This window comes from Panthera uncia (assembly GCF_023721935.1).
Source record: "Panthera uncia isolate 11264 chromosome E2 unlocalized genomic scaffold, Puncia_PCG_1.0 HiC_scaffold_19, whole genome shotgun sequence".
NCBI classification, from domain to species: domain Eukaryota; kingdom Metazoa; phylum Chordata; class Mammalia; order Carnivora; family Felidae; genus Panthera; species Panthera uncia.
This window is the reverse complement of record NW_026057588.1, coordinates 6,912,980-6,934,275: the sequence shown is the minus strand read 5'-3', so window position 1 is coordinate 6,934,275 and position 21,296 is coordinate 6,912,980. Positions and strand designations below refer to the sequence as shown.

General features: G+C 57.7%; 2 protein-coding genes across 2 annotated transcripts in view; one reads left to right on the top strand and one right to left on the bottom strand.

Annotated features, from left to right (window-relative positions):
• The first annotated feature begins 4,444 nt into the window (after nt 1-4,444).
• CE2H19orf81 (chromosome E2 C19orf81 homolog) lies at nt 4,445-13,831 on the top strand. Its single transcript, XM_049621662.1, has 5 exons — nt 4,445-5,491; nt 10,490-10,562; nt 10,668-10,788; nt 12,317-12,456; nt 13,312-13,831. Exons 1-5 carry the CDS (start codon nt 4,939-4,941, stop codon nt 13,505-13,507), a joined length of 1,083 nt encoding a protein of 360 aa, XP_049477619.1. The 5' UTR covers nt 4,445-4,938; the 3' UTR covers nt 13,508-13,831.
• A 2,106-nt stretch (nt 13,832-15,937) lies between these two features.
• The window catches only part of SHANK1 (SH3 and multiple ankyrin repeat domains 1), a 41,989-nt gene continuing 36,630 nt past the window's right edge, over nt 15,938-21,296 (bottom strand). The window contains 2 exon segments of the mRNA XM_049621682.1: nt 15,938-17,114; nt 19,022-21,220. Coding sequence (XP_049477639.1) covers nt 16,400-17,114; nt 19,022-21,220 — 2,914 coding nt within the window. The 3' untranslated portion in view covers nt 15,938-16,399.

The window sequence follows — 21,296 nt, the reverse complement described above, 5'->3', positions numbered from 1 at the left end:
CTCAGTTTCCCCATCTGTAAACGAGGGTAGTTTTTAAAAAACCCAGATTCCACGTCATTAAGTTATTTTGAGGATTAAATTCAATTCACATGAGATGCTAAAAAAAAAAAAAAAAACAACGGGGGGCACCTGGGTGGCTCAGTCGGTTAAGCGTCTGACTTCTGCTCAGGTCACGATCTCGCGGTCCGTGAGTTTGAGCCCCGCGTCGGGCTCTGTGCTGACAGCTCAGAGCCTGGAGCCTGTTTCGGATTCTGTGTGTGTCTCTCTCTCTGCCCCTCCCCTGTTCATATTCTGTCTCTCTCTGTCTCAAAAATAAATAAATGTTAAAAAAAAATTAGAAAAAAAACAAATAAAAAAAAACGGTTCCTGTTTAGTATTGTCGTAATTAATACTTATATGCATTTGCTCATATACTTTTTATTTCTTTATTTTTTACCTATTTATTTTATTTATTTATTTTTTAATTATTTTTGTAAATATGAAACTTACTGTCAAATTGGTTTCCATACAACACCCAGTGCTCATCCCAACTTTTTTTTACCTTTTTAAGGTTTATTTTTGAGAGGCAGAGAGTGAGTGGAGGAGGGGCAGAGAGAGAGGGAGACACAGAATCCGAAGCAGGCTCCAGGCTCCGAGCTGTCAGCACAGAGCCCGACACGGGGCTTGAACTCACGGACCGTGAGATCACGACCCTGAGCTTAAGTTGGATGCTTACCCGACTGAGCCACCCAGGCGCTCCTCTTTATTTCTTTAAAGTAAACTCTACACCCAGCACGGGGCTTGCTACTCATGTGGCAGAGATCAAGAGTCACATGCTCTCCCAACTGAGCCACCCAGGCGCCCCTTACATTCTTTATAACTGCAGTTGACAAGCGAGGAAATTGAGGCTCAGAGAAGGGAAATGCCCTGCCTGAGGTCACACAGCTGGGAAGTGTCAGCATTGAGATTCAAAACCCACGTGGGTCTGAATCTAGACCCTCGCCCTCCACCACGACGCCACTACGATGTTTGCATCCAGGAAGTGTGAGGACCTTGCCTGTTGTAGCCCCTGGGAATGTGGAATTGCACAGAGCGCTGGACAGGGAACCGGGAGACAGAGTCCTCCGTGTTCATTTAATCCCATCCACACAGCCATTTGTGAAACACTTACTGAGCATCTGCTGTGTGCCAGACCCTGCTCTAGGCACCAGGGATCCAGCTAGGAGCAAAGCACACAAAACCCCCAGCCTTGGGAAGGCCCAGGGTCTAGTGGAGGAGACAGATAATCACCAGAGAACTATCTGTATGTATTCGAGTCAATGTGTGTCCAAGAAGGAGGTCATGGAAGGCTTCCCCGAGGAAGTGACCAAGTGACGTTTGTTTTTTTTTTGTTGTTGTTGTTGTTGTTTTTAATATATGAAATTTATTGTCAAATTGGTTTCCATACAACACCCAGTGCTCATCCCAAAAGGTGACCTCCTCAATACCCATCGCCCACCCTCCCCGCCCTCCCACCCCCCGTCAATCCTCAGTTTGTTCTCAGTTTTTAAGAGTCTCTTATGCTTTGGCTCTCTCCCACTCTAACCTCTTTTTTTTTTTTTTCCTTCCCCTCCCCCGTGGGTTTCTGTTAAGTTTCTCAGGATCCACATAAGAGTGAAACCATATGGTATCTGTCTTTCTCTGTATGGCTTATTTCACCAAGTGACGTTTGAACTGAGCTCTGAAGGGTGAGTAGGTATATGCCGGGTGAAGATGGGGAAGAGATGGGGAAATACTCCAGTGGGCAGGACCGTCCCATGCAGGGTCCCGGGCAGGAGGGAGTTTGGCTCACGGAGGACTGCCAAACACCTAAGCTCTAGGAGGCGGGTAGCACTTTCTTTTGTTTATTGTCGCATCCCTCCTGCTTGACACGTTGTCTGACACACCGTAAGCAGCCAATAAATATTGACTGTTTGAATGGAGGAGTGAACAAGTTCATGAGCAAGTACAGGAATGTATGTGTGGACGGACGGACGGACGGACGGATGGATGAGTGGTGGGCTGGAGGATGCATCTATGTGGGTGGGTGGACGAAATGATAGTTGGATGGGTGAATGAATGATTCAACGGATGGATGGATGGGTGGATGGATGAGTCAATGGATGAATTTGTATCAGTCCCTACGGATTCACACACAAATGTTCCCAGAGACACGCACACATGTGTGTAAACAAAGGTTCACCTCTTCTCCTGGTGCTGACCCCGGAGAGGACAAACACGGAGAAGTTGGCCACGCTGGCCAGGGCCTGTGTGGATGAGGACGCAGGGAGGCAAACCCTCTGACCAGGGCTACAGCCGGGCCCCACCCCCACTGCGGCACTGACATAATTTCTGGAATAGGAAGAAAATGCCGATTCAGGGATTTTTGTCCCAGGCTGGGAGCCAGGCCAGGGAGTGGGACAGGAGTAGCCCAAGAAGGACGAGGTGAGTGGTAGAGGGAGGCATGTGCGGCTAAGACAGACAAAGGGGACAGAGAGATAGAGAGACAACAGAGAAGCAGAGATAGGGCAATGGAGACAGAGACAGAGACACTCAGAAAGCTGCAGAGACGCAGAGAATAAGAGATGAACGCAGAAAGAGACACACGACGTAGAAATTCAAATTCAGACACGGGGCGAGATGAGGCAGGGTTCCAGAGACGAAAGAGGGAGAGAGAGAGACAGAGAGAGACAGAGAAATGGAGACACAGGGAGACGGAAACATACAGACCCAGATGCTCGAGGGGAGAGAGACAGAAACAGAGACACAGACATGGAATAACACCCAAAGAGGGCAGAAAGAGAGCTTCAGAAGAGGCAGCTAAAACTAGGCTCAGAGAGGGGAAGGCATTTGCCCAAGGTTGCACAGTCTGGACGTAGCATTTGACGCTGGGTCTGTTTGACTCGAGTCCATTCCGTGTTCTCTTCTTCACCCTATGTCGCCTCATGAGGACCAAAAGGCACACAGGCAACTGGGGTTGAGACTGCTGAGCATGGGTCACAGCAATAGGAACAGTCATTCATTTACCCACTCAACGCATTCCGGCTGGGATGACACTGGAGAGTCAGAGATAAATTAGGAGCTTCTGGTCTACCAGGATAGGTAGACCCCGCTCTGGAGTGACGGGGAAGAACATTCCAGGCAGAAGGCACGGGAGGTGGAGAGTGAAAACAGGACCAAGGCGGGAAGGATTGGAGAGTGTTTGGAGGGGTGAGGTGGGTGGGAGAGGAGGGTGGGACCAGACGGTGCAGATCTCACATGCTCATTGTCTGGGGGCACTGGGGAGCCATGGGAGGGCTGCAAGCTGGGGAGGGGCAGGTCAGCTCAGGGAGCAGAAAGACCCGTGTGAAACCCTTTGGGAAGGAATGAGGAGGGGGAGGGCAAGGGTCCAGGCAGGAGAAGACGAAGCCTGCGGGTCAGAACCGTGGGAATGGAGAGGAGAGGAAGCAAGAGAGAGAGTCCGCAGGCAGGAGAGCTAGAGCTCGAGGGGCTGTGGGGGCTTTTGTGCCTGTTGTCATGGGGATGAAAGATGTCTCGTGTCCTATAGGGATGGGGCTGGCCGCCAGAAATGGAGAAAGACAGCCTGATGGGAGATAAAGACATCAGGGTGACTAAAGGGAGTCAGGGCCACAGAGGAACGGGAACTGAGTCTCTTTAAGCGAGGATTGTTTTCTTTTTTTAATTTTTTAAAATGTTTATTCATTTTTTGAGAGAGAGAGAGAGAGAGAGAGAGCATGTGCGGGGGAGGGGAAGAGAGAGAGGGAGACACAGAATCTGAAGCAGGCTCCAGGCTCTGAGCTGTCAGCACAGAGCCTGACGCGGGGTTCGAACCCATGAAGTGTGAGATGATGATCTGACCCAAAGTTGAATGCTTCACCGACAGAGCCACCCAGGCGCCCCTAAGTGAGGAATGTTTTAACTGGCAATGACAGAGACTCAAAGGACTTCAGCATAACAGGGAATTAATTGAGTGGATGACAGCTTCAGCCATGGCCGGATCCAGGTTTCCCAATCACCATCATCAGGAATCTGTCTGCATCTTTGGTTTCTGCTTTCCTCGCCAGGCACGTTCTCTCCCCGTATGGTGATGTGATAGCCCCCCGCAGCTCCAACCTCGACTCTGACCAGCCTGGCAACCATGCTGGAAAAAGAAAGATCCTCTTGTATCCAGCAAAAGTCCAGGGGTTGACTCTGCATTCTAGATTGATTTTTAAGCTCGCCCCTGAAGAAATCACTGAGAAAATCAAGGTGCCACTAGGCTAGAAAGCAGAGAATCTATGCGTATCAGGCAGGAATAATGGGCATTCAAGGCAGAGACCATATGGGAGTGGAGAGCAGAGGACTAGAGATACAGGTAACAGAGACAGAGATGGAAGGACAGACGGCATAACTAAGCAAGCCCAGTCTCTTCTCTCACAGTTCCTGCTGAGACCTCTGCAGACTGAGAAGAAAGAGTTGCCTTAGGGACACCTGCTTGGCACAGCCCTTTTACTCCTGCACTCAGGCGCAGGCGCCCCCGAGACCGTTCTCCTCTGGATCCAGGAATCCAGGCTCTCTTTCCTTCCTCCCTTAGACCCAGAGGTCCAGGCCCCCCGACCCCCTGCTCCTTTTTCCCTCCCAGCCAGGAGATGGAACCTCCAGCCCCTCCCCCTCCCTCTGGAGGTACCATGGCAACCAGGTGCCCTGACCAGCTTTCCCCCCACCCCATATAGAATCCCATTTCTGTTTGAATCTGGCCTGTGTCTAACCAGTTCCTGCGTGAGACAGGGATGAGCGGAGGGCAAGTGGGACCAGAAAAGGGATGACAGAGGGCAGGGGAGCCAGTTATGAGAGAAGAGAGATGGATAAAGGAGGCTGGGGAGAGGTGGGGAGAGAGGTAGGGAAACAGAGAGGTAGGCTTGGAGAGAGGCAGACTCTGAAGAGGGCCGGAGGGCTGGGGAGATGGTGGGGAAACTAGCCGAGGAGTCCAGGGGGATGGAGGGAGAGAGGGGGAGAGAAGTGGGCGGGAAGAGGGCAGAGAAATCAAGGGAAAGAGTGGAGGAGAGATGGGGAGAGATCAGGGGGAAGAGATGGGGAGAGAGTAAAAGCGGGAGGGTGGTGGAGACATGGGGAGAGAAAGAGGACTGGGGAGGGAGAGAGGCGGGGAGAGGCAGAGTCCCAAGGAGATCTGGAGAGACAGAGGAAGACACGGGAAAGTGGCAGAGAAGGAACCAGGGCACACAGCATTTGGAACTCGTTGGGTTCCCAGAGGTTAGGGGAATCCACATTCCTATGTGGTCTCAGCCTTCCAGTTCTTCCATGGTTTTCCCCCGGGGCTTCAAAGAGAAGAAGGAGGAGGCGGCCGTGGAGAGAAGGAGCTGGAGAGGGTGGGCGAGTCAGGGTTCTTCTCCCCATCCTCCTGAGACATCCCTCACCCGCCTTCCCAGGATGCAGCAAGAGGTGGAGACCCTGTGCTCCTCCACCACTGGCAACCCCAGCATGCACAGGGAGGCAGGTACTGAGCCTTGTGAGTGCGTGTGTGTGGGGGGGGGGGGGTGGGGGGGGGGCAGGGGGAGTTTCCTTCATCCGTGCACTGTGTGGTAACATTGGCTTGCAGTGTGGCCTTAAGCGAGTCACTGGCCTACCAGAGAGCCATCCCAGACTCTGATGTTGACCAGATTCCTGGGTGGCACCTTTTGGCCCTTAGATCGCATGTCTCATGAACCTTTGCGGTTCCCTGGCCGATGGTCTGGACCCAGAACTACATTTCCCATGAGCCTCTGGGGCCTTAAAAACTCTTCTGAGGCTGTGGTCTCCCTAGGTGCTCTGCCCTGGTCCCTCACGCTCCCCTTTTCTCCCTCACTGAGCTCAGCAGCTAACCCCAAAGCCGCTCCTCCTCCGTCCTGCCCACCTTCAGTGGTCCCACTGCCAACATGGCCAGTGGGCTAGACCCCAGATACTGCCCACCCCCACTTCCGCCCACAGCCTTTGGTCCCCAGCCCCATCTTCCTGCCCGCTCCCGTTGCCCTGTCTCCCTGCCTTTCCATCCCCACAGCGCCAGCACAGGTCTTGTCCTCTTCCTCTTTCCCTATCTAACTCCCGGTCTCCGGTTTCTCTCCTCAAGCCCATCCCCCATTTGGCTTCTGGGGGGTCATCTGACTGCCAGCACTGACCCTGTCCCTCCTCTGCTCACACCCCCCCTTCCTTCTCCAACACTTCTGGGATGGAGTCCCAGCCCCTCAGCCTCAGACCCTGGGTGGTGGGCCACAAGCTGACAACTTCAGGCTCGTGCTCCAGGGCTCCCTACTTGCCCCCTACACACGTCATTCACTCACTCATTCATTCATTCACTCAATCAATATGTATTGGGGATGCATTTGGCTAGCATGTAATAAAAATTGGACTTAGTGTAGAAGAAAGAAGAGGAGAGCCACCATCACTCAAAAGGAAGCCTGGAAGTGGGGTGGGGTTTGGGTTTGGTGGACTCAGCAGCTCAATGATGTCATTGAGAACCCAGCTTTTATTTCCCTATGTTTTAGTCCGGGATGTATCTCCCTTGCACACCAGCCTGCTTACCTCATGGCCACAAAATGGCTGCCACAGCTCCAGGCATCACTTGCAGAGGGTTGTTCGTCTTAAGAGCCCCCACATGATCCCTCCTCACGTCTTTTTGGCCATCACTCAGTCACCCACTCACTTTGTCTCGACCCCTGGCAAAAAGATTATCATGATTATTTTAGTCAGCGGTCCTCAACTCTGGCCCTACATAAGGTGGGAGGATTTAAAACCAAAACATCTATACCCAAACCCGCTTCAGAGCCAACTTAACCAGAATCTCTAGGACTTGGGTTCTTGCACCCATAGTTTTTGAATGCTTGCCAGGTGATTACAACAAACGGTAAGAGTTGCAAGGCATTGGTTCAAACTGGATGGGATGCCTTCGGAGAAAGGAGAGTGGGGAGCCTCCCCTGAGCTGCATGGAGGAGGGATGGACACTTCTCAAACGGGGGGAAGAAGGATGGGAATGGCTGAGTGGGTGTCTTTTTAGTGTCTTTGAAGGCCTCTTTTCCTTTGGAGATCCCTGCCCCACATCATCTCTAATCTGGACTGAGGCACCCGCCTGACAAATATAATTTATGTTTGGCTCCAGAAAAGTTGAGTGGAACTGAGCTGACGAGTTGGCCAGTTTTGTAGATCAATATTTGTTCATTTCAGCTTTGTGGCTTTCTTGGTGGTACTTTGGGACGAGTGACACTTTTTAACTTACCAGGTTGGCATCGGCCGACAGAAAGCCGGTGGCGGGACGCCTGGGTGGCTCAGTCAGTGAAGCGTCTGGCTCTTGATTTCAGCTCAGGTCATGATCTCACGGTTTGTGAGATGGAGTCCCACGTAGAGCTCTGTGCTGACACGTAGAGCCTGCTTGGGATTCTCTCTCTCTCTCTCTCTCTCTCTCTCTCTCTCTCCCCCTCTCTCTCTCTCTGGCTCTCTGCCCCTCCCCCACTCACACTCTCTCTCTCAAAATAAATAAATGAAAGAGAGAAAGAAAGAAAGAAAGCCAGCCCGTGGGTCCCAAGCGCTTTGCCTATGGTGCCTAATGAATGAAATGACCCAGCCTGTTCTCATGCAAAGAGGGCGGACATGAAATACACCATCTCACAAATAATTAATAACCTACAAATGCAATAACTGCTTCTTAGCTTGGGGCTGAAGAGAAGTCTGAGAAGTTCCTGAGGATGGCCATATTCTCTTGTGCTTAAAGACCTTAGTCCCTGGTGGTCCTCTGCATAGACATCTTTTTCCTGCCATTTCTTTATTTGGCAAGCTCCTCCTTATCCCCAGGTCTTACTGTAGACATTACCTCCTCCGGGAAGCCTCCCCTGATTGCCCCGAGACTGGGCTTCCCTTTCACCTTGTGACACCGCCACTGTAGCTCGTATTGCCCTTTGCACTGACTGCTTCCCCTGCCAGACTGGGACCTTTTGGAGGGTAGAGCACATTGTCTAGATGAGAGTGGAGGACAGACAGCAGACTGGGGAGACTGAGAACACAGGGTCTGGATCCAGACGCCTGGATTTTTATCCTGATTCTATCACTTACGGCTGCGTGACCTTGGGCAGGTCACGTAATCTTTCTACGCCTCCGTTTCATCAGAAAGTAGTCGTGAGGATGCAGCGGAAAACACTTTTGAAAGTGGTTGGCTTTTTATTTTAAAGTAAGCTCTACGCCCAATGTGGGGCTTGCACTCAAAACCCCGAGATCAAGAATTGCCATGCTCTCCCGACTGAACCAGCCAGGTGCCCCGAGTGCTTGGCTTTTTAAAAGGGATTGTAAACATATATGGGGCGCCTGGCTGGCTCAGTTGGTTAGGCGCCCGACTCTTGGTTGCGGCTCTGGTCATGATCTCACGGTTCACGAGTTCAAGCCCCACATCAGGCTCTGTGCTGACAGCACAGAGCCTGCTTGGGATTCTCTTTCTCTCCCTCTCTCTCACTCTGCCCTTCCCCTGCTCTCTCTCTCTCTCTGTCTCTCAAAATAAATACATAAAATAAAAATAAATAAATAAAAAGGCCTGTAAACATAGAGCTATTATTGTTATTCCATGGATGGATCTGTAGGGATCGCGGTGTTGGAGGGGTGTAGAGGAGGCCAGTATAGCTTGGAGAAGCCAACGGGGGTTACCGCACGCAGGGCCCGCGCTTCTCAAAGGGGATCTTGCTAAAATGCAGATTCTGATCCCATAGGTCTGGGGTGGACCCCACAATGCTGTGTCTCAAACAAGGTGCGGCTCCCCAGATCACGCACTGAGGCGCAAGTCCCCGCCTCGGGGAGGACTTTATTCTGAAGGCGAGAGAAAGCCGCTGGTGGTTTGTGAGCGAGGGGCGCTGAGATGGAAAGATCGTCCCAGCTGCCCTGCGCAAACAGATGGGAAGGTGGAGGATGGGGACCAGAGAAGGGGATTTCCGATGGTACAAACTGAGCTATGTCAACACCCGGAAAGTCAAAGACCGCCAGGAGCATAGCTGTGACATAACCGTGTGCTGGAGACAGCCTGTCCCTGCTCGCAAGAGCCGATTGTTAAGGTTTGCAAGCTGGTTGTTAAAACCGTGGGGAGCATGAAATTGGTCATGGTGGGTATATTGACAGCGTGAAAACTGGCAAATGCTACAATCTGTGTGTGTGAGAGAGACAGAGAGACAGGGAGCGTGACATTAATGAAACATTTGAGAGCGAGAAAGAGATTAATTAAACATTTACCAGCACACCGCTGAGTTTATTGGCTTGTACCGAGGGAGTCCCTAACACACGGAATGCCCTAGGAGGGGCTGTTAGGTTAGGTGACTTTGGGAGCCCTCGGGGGAGCAGGCTTGGGATGCTGGCAGGAAGTGGAGGCAAGTCTGTGACGCAGGAGGAATGAACGGCGCTAACACCGTGGGCGGGAACGAAGCAGCATCAGCTCTAAACCAAGCGGAGGCTCTTTGGTCATTTTGTGGTTCGGGCGGTGTTCATGTTCTGTCGTGTTGAGACGAGGCTCCGGAGTGGCCTTATTTTTATCTCGGCCCGCCCTGGTCACAGAGAGGCCTCGGCTGACGTTGGTGCTCTGTGAAATTGTTTATGGCCTGCAGGAGCGTGATCAGCGTCACGACCTGCTCTCTGTTCGGCTGCCCCAACAAAGAGACACCCCCAAACGCAATGGCGTTAAGACGAGAGCGCGACAGGGGATCAGGCGGTCCGGCTTGCTGGGACATCCCAGCCGCATGAGATGACGCGGGGACCCGGGTTCCCGCCGCATTGTTGCTCTAGCCTCGCGGAAGCTGGCTCGTCGCTACGGTCACGCTTCCGTCCGAGGGAAGGGGCAGCGAGTCCAACAAATGAGCCCAAAGTTGCACCCCTCCCTCCCCCAACACCGTCGGCGAGAACTCGCTCGCATGGCCACACGCGGCCGCAAGGGATGCTGGGAACTGATGTCTCTAGTTGGGCGGCTGTGTGCCGGGGAAAACCCGAAGACTGCAGAGGAAGGGGAAAACGGATTATGGGGGACAACTAGCGGTTGGCCACAAGAGAGACCAGTTAGTAGAGGGAGGGGTCGTCTAGAAGGGCCGATCGGCGGCTGTTGTCGGTCTGGTTGGCCTCAGGAGGCCGGTTCTGAGACGGTGAGAAAACCACACACCGGGTTCAAATGGTGTCGGGGGTGCTGCGGAATGGGAAGCAAAACCGGGCGAGTCCCTCCCTCCCTCTTCCTCCTGCCTTGCAGCCCCTCTCTAGCGCCCCCTGTGGGCAGAGCCTAACGGGAACCCAGCAGTCGGAGCAGAGCAGCGGTTAGGAGAGTCCCCGCCCGGGGATCACCGACGGAGTGGATGCAGTGGGGCGTTGGGAGCTGAGAGTCAATAAATAGCCCGGTAACTGGCATAAGAGCCATTCGGGAATGGTACGGACAACACTCGGGGAAGCCCGCTGAAGCCGAATAACGTCTGAGGGGTGCGCAGGGCGGCTGACACCCGGTCTCCATCCCCAGGAGCCCTCCTTGTGGACATGGAGACCCTAGAGGAGACGCAGACTCGGAGCCTGGGCAGGCCTGTCAGATCCTCGTGAGTGGCCCCTGGTCTCATGACTTCTGATCTCAGCCCCCCTGGGGGGCGATGACAGCCCCCTCCCTGACCGCCGAGGTCCCTGCCCGCTCGCTCTCTCCCCAGGAAGCAGTACCTGCGTCAGGTCATTGCAGAATACGAGGCGCTGGACCGAGAGCTACCATGCCTCCGGAGGTTTCCCACACCACCCGCTGCCCAGCCTCTCTGTCTGTGCATGGAGACCTCGGTGAGTGGCCCCCTGCCCCTGGGACCCCAGACCCCCAGTCTCTGCACAGCTTGGGTGGGACGATAGAAAGGGAGCAGGCTCAGAAATGAGGTGGGCAGGGCTTCAATCTAGGCTCTGCAGCTGGCCAGCTGTGGGCTCGGCACAGGACAGGTCGCTAAAAATTGATTATGAATTTGCCAAAGGGTCAGACGTCACATTTGTCACTGATGACCTGGGAGGGGCAGAGAGAGCGGGAGAACGAGGGGCAGAGAAGGGCTGAGGCTGAAAGGCAGGTGTCCTAGGGGCACCTGGGTGACTCGGTTGGTTAAGTGTCCGACTTCTGCTCAGGTCATGATCTCACGGTTTGTGAGTTCGAGCCCCGCGTTGGGCTCTATGCTGACAGCTCAGAGCCTGGAGCCTGTTCAGATTCTGTGTCTCCCTCTCTCTCTGCTTCTCCCCTGCTCACGCTCTGCCTCTCTCTCACTCTCTCAAAAATAAACATAAAAAATTTAAATTAAAAAAAAAAAAAAACAAAGGAAGGCCAGTGACCTGCTAATCGATCCTATGCAATTCTGTTAAGTTTGCAAATACAGCAGAGACTCAAGATGAAACCCATGTCTTGGGCAGATTCGGTGAACCGGTCATTCCTGGTACAAATCCTTTGGCAATCGCTGCCATCGGTCAGCAGAGGTATCTGTTAGGTTCTCGCTCAAAAGTTACCCGAGAAGAGCTGACCTTAATGGGACGCTTCCCGTGTTTCAGGCACTGGTCTCAGACGCACTCCCTCAGGTGATCTGTGTGACTTTACCCCAACACAGAGATTGTTGTCCTTGTTCTAGGAGCTCATTCCGAGCCCATCCCTCCTCTTCTTTGTGGCTTTGGACAGGGGACCCCGCCTCCTCCTCACATACATGGCACAGCTTGCCTTCCTGGAGGTGACCGATGTCATGATGTCACCCTATTTTCTCAGCAATTTTATATGTTCTGATGATGGGATATCACCTTCTGGATGGTAATCTCACGCTAAAAATGTGGTTAGTGATCAATATGTTTCCGAATGACAAGTCAAACCCCCTATGACCCTTATTGTTATTATTATTATTTTTTGCAACCGGACATTCCTTAAAATGCTGATAGGAACATAAACGGAAACGTGTACAACTTAAATCCTTGCGGGATCTTTAAGAGCCGCTAAAAGTCTGTCATCCAATGCAGGTTGCTGGAAAAGTTTTTGGTAGATTGGTAAAGTTGACCAAATTGGCGAATTATTTAAGCCAACTGCTCATTGACTACTGGCAAATCCGCCTGGTGAGAACTGATATTTTTGGAGAATGACCTAGAATGACAGTTGATGCTTTTCTACCTGAGAGATACCTGTTCTCCCGGGTCTGACTAGAGCGATAGGCTCCCGAGATAGAGTGTGAAGCTTGCCCCTCAAATGTCACCTGGGATTCTGGCAGCTTCTACAGGTGGGTCTAAGGTGGGGGCTTCCGGAACCTTGCTGCCCACGAGTGTCACATGCTGAGGCGCTCTCTCCTGACTCCTCCAGCCAGAGGAGGACTTTACCCATCTGGAGGTGCTGGAGGCTCTGGAGGCCGAGTTACCCGGGGCCATGGAGAGCGGGCGCGTGACCAGTATCCGTTTTGAAAATACGAACGTCATCTGTGGGACGGCGGGGTGCCGGGACAGGTGAGTTTGTGGCGGATCCCAGGCTGGGAGCGACCGGGAAGGGCCTGGCGGCGGGGAGCAGGTTGCGCGGCCTGGAGTGGAGGAGGTGAGGGGTGTGGCCTAGGGAGGTGGAGGGAGGGGCGGAGCCAGAGCCAAGGCGCCGAGTCCCACTCGGGGCCGGGAAGGGAAGGAGAGCAGGACTGAGTCTGGAAGCACCGGATTTGGGTCCGGCTGGTGGTGAAAGTGCGGGACGACGGGGCAGAGTGTGAGAACCGGGAAGGGGCGGAGCCGAGAGTGAGCGCAGGGCGGGGGCAGGGCCAGGTGAGATCAGAGAGCAGGCAGGATCTGGAGTGAGGAAATGGACTTCGAGGGACCCAGGTGGTGACCTGGACGGATAAAACCGAAGCGTGGGGTCGGAGCCTGGGAAGGCGGCTATGAGGGGGCGGAGCCCGGGCCGAGCACATTGGAAGAGTGGGGCCAGGAGGGATCGGGTGGGCAAGGGACCTGGAGGGTCGGGTTGGGGGCGGGACCGGGAGAAACCTAAATCTGGGGACGCGCCTGAGACTCACTGAGGGGGCGGGACTGGACAAAGAAAGGGGCGGGCCCTGGAGCGGCGGTTCGAAAAGACGGGGAGCCTCGACAGACGACGACCAGGGGACAGAATTAGATTGAGAGAAGAAGGGACCTAGAACGACCCGTGCGAGGGTCGAAGTCCGGGTGGACCTCGGCGAGAGGTCAGGGCTGCGGAGGGGTTTCGGGACAGAGTGACGGGATGAGGAACCCGAGTGGGTAAACGAACAGGGACCAGGCAGGGACCACCAGCGATTCCCTTAGGTCTCCGCCCCGTCCCTGTCCTCTTGGCCCCGCCCCTCGCAGGTGGCTCATCACGGTCGCGGACTTCCAGACTCGCTCGCGTCTGCTGCGCTGCGGCCTCCGCCTCCGCGGGCTCGGGCACCCGCTGGTGCGCCACGACGAGCTGCTGCTGGCCGATTACCGCCTGCACCTGCGCCGCTCCCTGGTCCGGCGGCGCATGCTCGAGGCCCTGGGGGCGGAGCCGACCGCGGAAGTCTAACGCTCGGGGGGCGGGCCCCGGCTGCGCTCGCACACCGCCCGGCTGGCTCGGGCTACCCACGCGGAACCCCCGAGGGTAGGGGGCGTGGCCTCCCCAGGAAGGAGGCGGGGCCGGCTCGAGGGGGGTGGATACTGTGAGTTTAATTATAAAGAATGACCTGGTACAAAAGCCATTTCTCTCTGCAAAATCTTGGTGGGGAGTCAGGGCGAGGGAGGTGATATGGGGGGGGGGTAGGGATGAACCCCCGTAATATAATCCCGCCTCCCTCATCTTCCCCCAGTCCCTGCGAACGGACGCCTGGGTCCCGATCCCTTGAGGGATGAACTGAGAGGCTCGCGAGAGGGAAGACCCGGGTGGGCGCCGGGGGCTTTCAACCCATGCCAATCCCTGTCTCAGCGAGAACCTGACGTCCTCATCCTCCCCCCTCCTTTTTTCTTCTCCCACCCCCCTTGGAAGACAATTCTCGGGCTTTTATTTCAGGTTTTTTTTCTGGATTTTTTTTTTGTTGTTGTTGTTGTGTGTGTGTGTGTTCTAGGGTTTTGTTTTGTTTTTTTTTTTTGTATTTTGTATTTTCATTATTGTTCCTCTTTTTGCTTTATCCTCTCCACCCCGCGCTGCCCCATCCAGTCCCTTCCCCACCCCCCACCCCGACCTCTCCTCCCCCCTCCCCACCCCCTACACCCTCCCCAACCCCGCGGCACCCATCCAGAATGAACAAGCCCTTGATAGACGGGCGCCGCGCAGGCCCCCTGCGGACGGGGGGCATCCGACAAGGGGGAGGGGGCGGGTAGGGGCCCAGCGCGACCTCTGCCCCCCTCCTTGCCATCCCTCCCCCCTCCCACGACCCTCCCACATGGTTCCCCGCAGATCCCTGACGTGGTGAGGGGAGAGGGCTGCAAGCACCCTCCCCCCATGGACGGAGCGCCCCCCCCTGGGGGGTAGGGGGCAGCAGAGGGGGAATGGGCTTGGGGAAAGGAGGGGGAGCTCCCTTCTTTGGCAGCTGAACATGAGGGGGACCTGAGGGCGATGCCCTCCCCCCTTTACCCACAGTAGGAGAGGGGGCTTCTCAGGGGAAGGGGTGGCTTAAAGTTCCCAAGCCCCAGGAATAAAGGGAGTGGGGGTGGGGGAGCGTGCAGGAAGGAACAGCCATGCTGGAGGGAGAGGGAGTTTCTCTGAGAGAAAGAAAGGTTGGGGGGGGGGGGTCTTCGTGCAAAATGGATGGAGAGATGGTCCAGGAAGAACTAGGAAGAGCGAGACGAGAGAGGGTGTGCAAGAAGTCACAGACTGGAGCAGGGAGAAGAGGAAGAATGGAGGCCACAGTGAGCAACAAGGGGGCTTGCCTAGGGTCTTCTCTGGCCAGAAGGAGAAAGGAGTGTGGAGAGGGAAGAAAATAGGCAGGGTCAGAAGGTCTGCACGAGCTGTTCCTCCACAGGAACAAGAAGTAAGGATGCTCGGAAAAGCGGGGATAGCTCAGCCCCAGAGTGTGTGGACGGAGACACGTGTGCAGAAGGAGAGAGGTGGTAGGGTTCCCCCGGGGAGATGGAAAAAGTCACCCAGGAGCCGGCGAGGACAAGCAGACATTCGAGAATGAGTGTGCAGCAAAGCCACGGCGTGCAGGAACGTTGTCAGAGGAAGGACCCGGCTTCGCGAGAGCAGTGAGAGCGCTGCAGAGGCTGTGTGCAAGAGTGAGGGTGGGAGAAAGTGCACAAAAGAGAATGAAGCAGGACAGAGATCTGGAAAAGAAGGGTGCAAGGGAACGGGGCGGGGGGCGGGGGCTGGCTGGCGAAGAGGAAGGGAATGAGCATTTGAAAGACAAGCAGTTCCTGGGGGGGGGGGGGGGGGTGGGGGGGGGGGGCGAGAAAAGAGGGGGGGGGGGGGGGGAGGTGCAGGGGAGTGTCCCTGCAACAGGGACAGGCAGGTCGAGTAGAAATGTGGGGGTTCAAGAAGGGGCTAATGCTTAAACAGAATGGATGGAAGCGTGTCAGGAAAAGTGCACGGGATAGCAAGTGTGCAAAAGCTGAACAAAGGCAGGTGTGCTCCGGAGAATAAGTATGCGTGCACAGAGTGTGGGAGGGGGTGGGGGAAGGGGTGTCCCAAGTGTGTCTGCAGCAAGGGTTTAGAGATTTTCAGAAGTGAGGTGTGCACGGGAGGGCACCAAGGACAAGAGTCTGAGAGAGTAAAGGTATGGAATGTGGCAGAAGAGAAGAAATGCAATGTGAGCTAGGGAAAGCAGGGGGGGGGGGGGGGGGGGGGCGGGGTCGGTGTTTGAGCGCTGAGAGGGCCTCGCGAGCCGGAAGCGAAGGCGGAGTGTGCAAGACAGCGAGAGGGCAAATTTGTGCAAAATTGTAGCCCGGGGAGAAGAGAGAGGCAAGCAGGCGTGCAAAGGGGCGTGCAAGAGGCCGGGGTGGGGGGCTGCTGTGTGTGTGTGCTGGGGAGGGGGGAGGGTGGGGAGAGCCCAGGGGCCTGGAGGGGGGGGAAGGGTTGTTAGAGGAGCGGCAGGTGGTGGAATCTGAGGGCACCCCCTTCCCCTGCGGCCGGGGACAAACCCCATCCAATCAGGCTCAGGGCTGACCCCCTATGGCTCTGTCTGTTCCCCCTCCCCAGAACCGACCCTTCCCTCCTTCTCCATCCCCCTCTGCGATTTCCTCCATCACCACCCCCCCTGCTCCCTGCTTCACACACAGTCTTGTGTCAGCTGCCCCCTCCTGTGAGGTGCAAATGTCTGGCCGGGGATCTGGCCAACCGGTGACCTCCGGCCTTGGGAGACGAGGGCAGGGCGCAGTTCTAGCAGAGTCCCTGGCCCAGGGGAGATAATGACGGTCAGGGGTCAGAGGTTAAGAGGCCAGTAGGCTCAAGGGTTCTGTGGACGGGCTGGTCCGTCCAGGCCAGCCATCACCTCTCCAGGAAAAATTTGAGAGCCCGGTCGATGTTCATGCGGTGGCCCACCCTGGTCACGCCCAGATCGACGTAATCTTCCTTGGTCAAGGCGGGCAGATGGGAGCCATCAATCTCGTGGTCCAGGAACTGTGCTCGGTGCTCAGCCAAGCCCAGCCACTCGAGCCAATCAGCCACGTCGAACTTGGTCCAGAACCCCAGAGGTTTAGCGCCGAAGGGCTTGTCCGGGGGCAGCGAAAGCAGGCGGGTTGGTGAGAGGGAGCGGGAGGCCCCTGACAAGGCTCCACCAAGCCCCCCGGACATCCCGGGGTGTGGTGGCACAAAGACGGGGGCGAAAGGGTCAGCGGAGCCTCCTGCCCCTCCGGTTGGGGAGCCACGGATGTCAAAGAGGCCCGGGTACAAGGGTCCAGAAGGCAGGATGGGCAGGGACGAGGGCCTGGGCGCAGGGCTGACCTTGTGCTCCGAGGCGGGCAGCAGTGAGGGGCTGGGGGCCCGGCGGAGCAGAGGCGGCCGCATCTCGAACTCCACGCCCTGGAGGTGGCGGGTGGACGTGGAGGAGGAGGCTGAGGGTGACGTGGCCCCCGGAGCTGCAGCGGCGGAAGGGGAGACCCCAGTTCCCGTGGGGAGTGGCGGCAGAGGTGGTTTGGGCCAGTTCTGAAACAGGCTGCTGACGGGTTTGGAGAGGAGCGAGGGCTGGGAGTCTTCGGAGAGTCTGGAATGTGACAAGGGGGCAGGGGGGGAGGCAGGGGGTTTGGAGGGCAGTGGCGGGGTGAGAAAGAGGCAGGGGTCAAGACACAGGGGAGAGAAGAGGAGACACCGGAGCCAGGGCGGAGAGATGGGAAGAGATAGAAGGGGCGACGGGGGCAAGACAGATGGCAGGACAGAAGTGAAGGGAGAGAAGAACGAGAGGTCAGGGAGAGGGTGACAGTCAAGAGAGATGAAAGAAAAAGAGACATTAAGTGCTAATAATAATAATCGCCACCACTCACTGATGCTCACGTGTGCCAGGCATTGTTCCAAGTGCTTTACAGATCGCATCTCAGTTTATTCCCCAGGACGACCCTGATGCAGGTTACTATTATTATCAACAGCACAGAGAGGTTAAGCAACTTGCCTAAGGACACACAGCCAGGAAGTGGCAGAGCCCGGTTATATGGCACCAAAGTCTGAGCTCTTAACCACTACTCTATACTGCCTTTTGGGGGTATGGCCAGTCACAGCAGAGTGGAAGACAGGGAGACGGTGAGAGGGGAACAAAAAGAAGGTGAGCGTTCAGGGGAGAGAGATGGAAGGGGACAGGGGACAGAGAAAGGGGGGGAGAGATGAGGAGAGGGAGATGAAAGAGAGAAGAAACAAGGGGAGAAAAAGGTTCCCCTCATCCCTTTCGCTCCCTTCGGGGACAGTCCTGCCTCAGGGCCTTTGAACTGGCCTAGCTCACTTTCCCGCAGGTGGCCATGTGATCTGCTCCCTCCCGTCCTCTAGTTTCTGTTCTTCTAGCTGGTTATTTGAGAGGCCTTCTCTAACCATCCCCCATCCCTGCCTCCTGAAACTACAAGCTCCCCGAGGGCCGGGCTCCACCTGTCTTGTCCACTGTGGGGTCCCCGTCACCCAGAAGGGCACCCAGCACATAGCAGGTGATAGTCAGTGAGGCGCCTGTCGACTAAATAGAGCGTCCTCTCCTCTACCCGGAATTCTTAAAAAGAATCAACAGGTTGCCTTGGGATCTCAAAGGCCTGGTAAAACCACATTCAACTATCGCCAAAAGGGCATCGGACCCTCCAAGTTCGAGTGAGCTCTGCAGATGGACAAGGGCAAGGGTTGGATTAAGAAACCTCTCGTCACTCTCTCCGTGAGCCCGGTTCAGGAATGTGACTCCACTTTCCCTAAGACTAGGAGCTCCTAGGGACGAACTGAGCTCATTAGTTCGAACGAGCTCGAACTCAGTGGTGATCCTAGCTAAGCTAGCTGCCTTGGGAAACTTGCGCACCATCCCGCAGTTGTCCAGTTTTACTCGCTGGGCTCTGGTGAGCGGCCCCTCCCCTCCCCCCTCTCGTGTTCTAACCACAGCCCACAAGCAATCGTCTCAAAAACCCTTTTAGGTGGGTACTGTCCCGTCCCCCTTCTATGGAGGGGTGGATGCCTTTGCCTAAGGTCACGCAGTTGGGAGTCGGGGGCTGAGACCCAAGCCCAAGAAGCCCGGCTCCAGGACCACACTCCAAACACGCTGCCCCCTAAAAGCATCTCATCTTGAGCCGCGCCGGGTTCAAGGGACTCGAAGACTTCAGGGACTGTCAGAACTGACAACCCACCATGAAAACGAGACATCGGCAAGTCGTGCTCTGGTCTCTTTTGTCAGTAACTTTTTTTGTTCCTCATGGGATGTGGGTTGCCACGGTGATGGGAAGAGACCACAAAAGCTCCTGAGATAAAGTATCTGTGAAAGCATGCTTCTCTGGGGACAGACTTCGGCAAGCCAGCCTGGTTTCTGTGTTCTCTCTGCCACCCGGGACCCTCAAAGGACACAGCTAGGGGGAAGGGAGACCCTGCTGCCCACAGCATCGGCCCCTCTGGCCTCCGTCACCAACCAGCAGCCCCCCCCCCCCCGGCCCCCCTGCTCACCTCTGCCGCTGCAGGGAAGAGGTCCTCTCGGGGACGTAGCTGGCTCCCCCGTGGTGGCTGTCCCCGCTTCCCCCGCTGCCTCCCCGGGCCCAGGGCAGAGCGCCACCAGCTGCCGAGGAGCCCCCAAATTGCTGAAGCTTGGAGCTGAGTTCACTGATGATGCTGGCTTTTACTGTGGCCAAGGCTGAGGCCTGAGGCTGGGCCAAGGGCCCGGGCAGGGGTGGTGGCGGTGGGCCCGGGCCCTCCTCCCAGGGCAGCAGCTTCCGAGGCAGAGAGGAGGCTGACGGCAAGGGCACCGGTGGGCCTTCTGGCTCTATAGCCACCGGACCCCCCGCCATACCCGCCGATGAGGGTCCTGTGCAACCGCTCAGGGCCAGCAGCCCATCCGTTCCAGCCCCCGTCACAGAGACCGTGGGGCTGGTGGGAGTGACAGGGTCCCGGAGTCCCCCACTAGGGCCGGGCCGCAGGCCTCCGCTGGTCCCCAGAGCCCGGCCCCGGAGCTTGGAAGGAGTCATGAGCTGCGGGGGGTACGGTGGCCCGGGAGCACCACTCCCCCCGAAGGCCTGGCCGTCCAGGTAGGCCACATACGTGTCCAGGAGCTCCGGCCCACTGGCCACACCGGCCCCGCCGCCGCCGCCGCCGCCGCCGCCTCCGGCGCTGCCACCGCCTTCGGCAGAAAGGCTGCTCAGTGTGGACGCGCTGCTGATGGTCTCCAGCGGGTGGTCACTGCTGCTCCGACTGTCCACCTCCTCGATACCAGAATCCGTGCCAGGCGGCGGGTCGGGGCCAGGCTGTGGGGCCGGGGGAGCAGGGGCGGCCGGGGCCGGCGGGCCTGGCGGAGGGGGGTCCCCGGGAGCCACGGGGGCCCCCTGGGTCAGCGTGGCCACCTCACTGTCATAGGAAGTCAGGCTGGACGCCGTGGAGTCCAGGGTGGGAGGCGCGGCGGCCACGGCGGGCGGCGGCACGGGGGGCAACGGGGTGGTTGGGGTGGGGGGGTCCGGCAGCGGGTGGGGCGGCCCGGGTGTGAGCGGCGACTCCGGCTTCTCGAAGCTGTTGGAGAACTCCAGAGGCGGGGGCAGCGGTTCCACAAAGAGGAATTCGCCGTCTTCCACGTCCACCGAGGGAGCGGGGGGCGGCAGGACCAGCAGGGGGAGCCCGTTCTCTTCGCCGCCCCGCGGGGAGGTGGGCGAGGGCGGTACGGACCGGCGCGGGCTGGGAGGCGGAACCCCCGGCCCGTCCTCCGAGGGGGGCCCCCTTCCGCCCGCGCCGCCGGCCCTGGGCTGGCAGTTCTCGAGGAACCGCACGTGGAGGGGCAGCCGTTCCGGCTCCTCGGGGGCCCCCGACCTCCACGCCTTGCTCACCCCGGGGTGCGGGGCCGGGGGCTCGGGCCCCAGCTGCAGGAGGAGGGGCCCGACCCCGGGAGCTGTGGGGGGCAAGCGGTGCAGCAAGGAGCGTCGGGCCGCTGGAGGGCTGGCCGGAAGGGACTTCTCCTGGCTGCCCAGCCCTGCCCGGTACCCCAGCTCCCGGCGGGCGGGGTCCGGCGGTGAGGCCCCCCAGAGACGCAGCACGGGCTCGTGGTGGGCGTGGGGCGAGTGGTGGTGCGGGGTGGGCGGCGGCGCCTCGTAGCGGGGCGATGGGGGCCTTGGAGGGGGCTGGGGGGGCCCGCCGCCCTCCGAGGACTCCTTCAGCGCCCGCTCTCGGGCGGCCAGGGCCAGCCCGAGCGGGGAGGCTGGGTCCAGGGCCTTGCCGGTCAGCGGGTGGACCAGGGGTCGGGGCGGCAGGAAGCTGGTGAAGGCGCTGCTGCCCCCGCTGCCCGCGTAGGCTCGGCCCCCGGCCCCGTAGCCCCCGTACCCGACGCCGCTCCCCGCGCCCGCGGACTCCAGCCGGAGGTAGGGCTCGGCGGAGAACATGCCCTCGTCGATGGATTTGGAGTGGCGCAGCCGGGGGCCCGGGGGCGCCCCGGGGCCCAGCCCGCCGTCGCCGCCGTCCTCGTCCCCCGCGTCGGTGGAGAGGAAGAGCGTGGACCGCCGGCGGGCTTCGTTCTGCCAGCCGCCTTCCCTCCGCGCCGCGCCCACCAGGGCCGCTCCGAACTGGCTGGTGAAGTCGAGGGTGGCCGGGCCGCTGGGCGAGCTGGGGGTGGGCACCGGCGAGGGCGACGGCGGCACCGGCGACATGGCCGGGGCGGGGCTGGGCGCCGAGGAGCCCCCGCCCCCGGCCCCCCCGGCGGCCCGGCTACCAGCGCGAACACCAGCCAGTTCGGAGCGGCCCTGGTGGG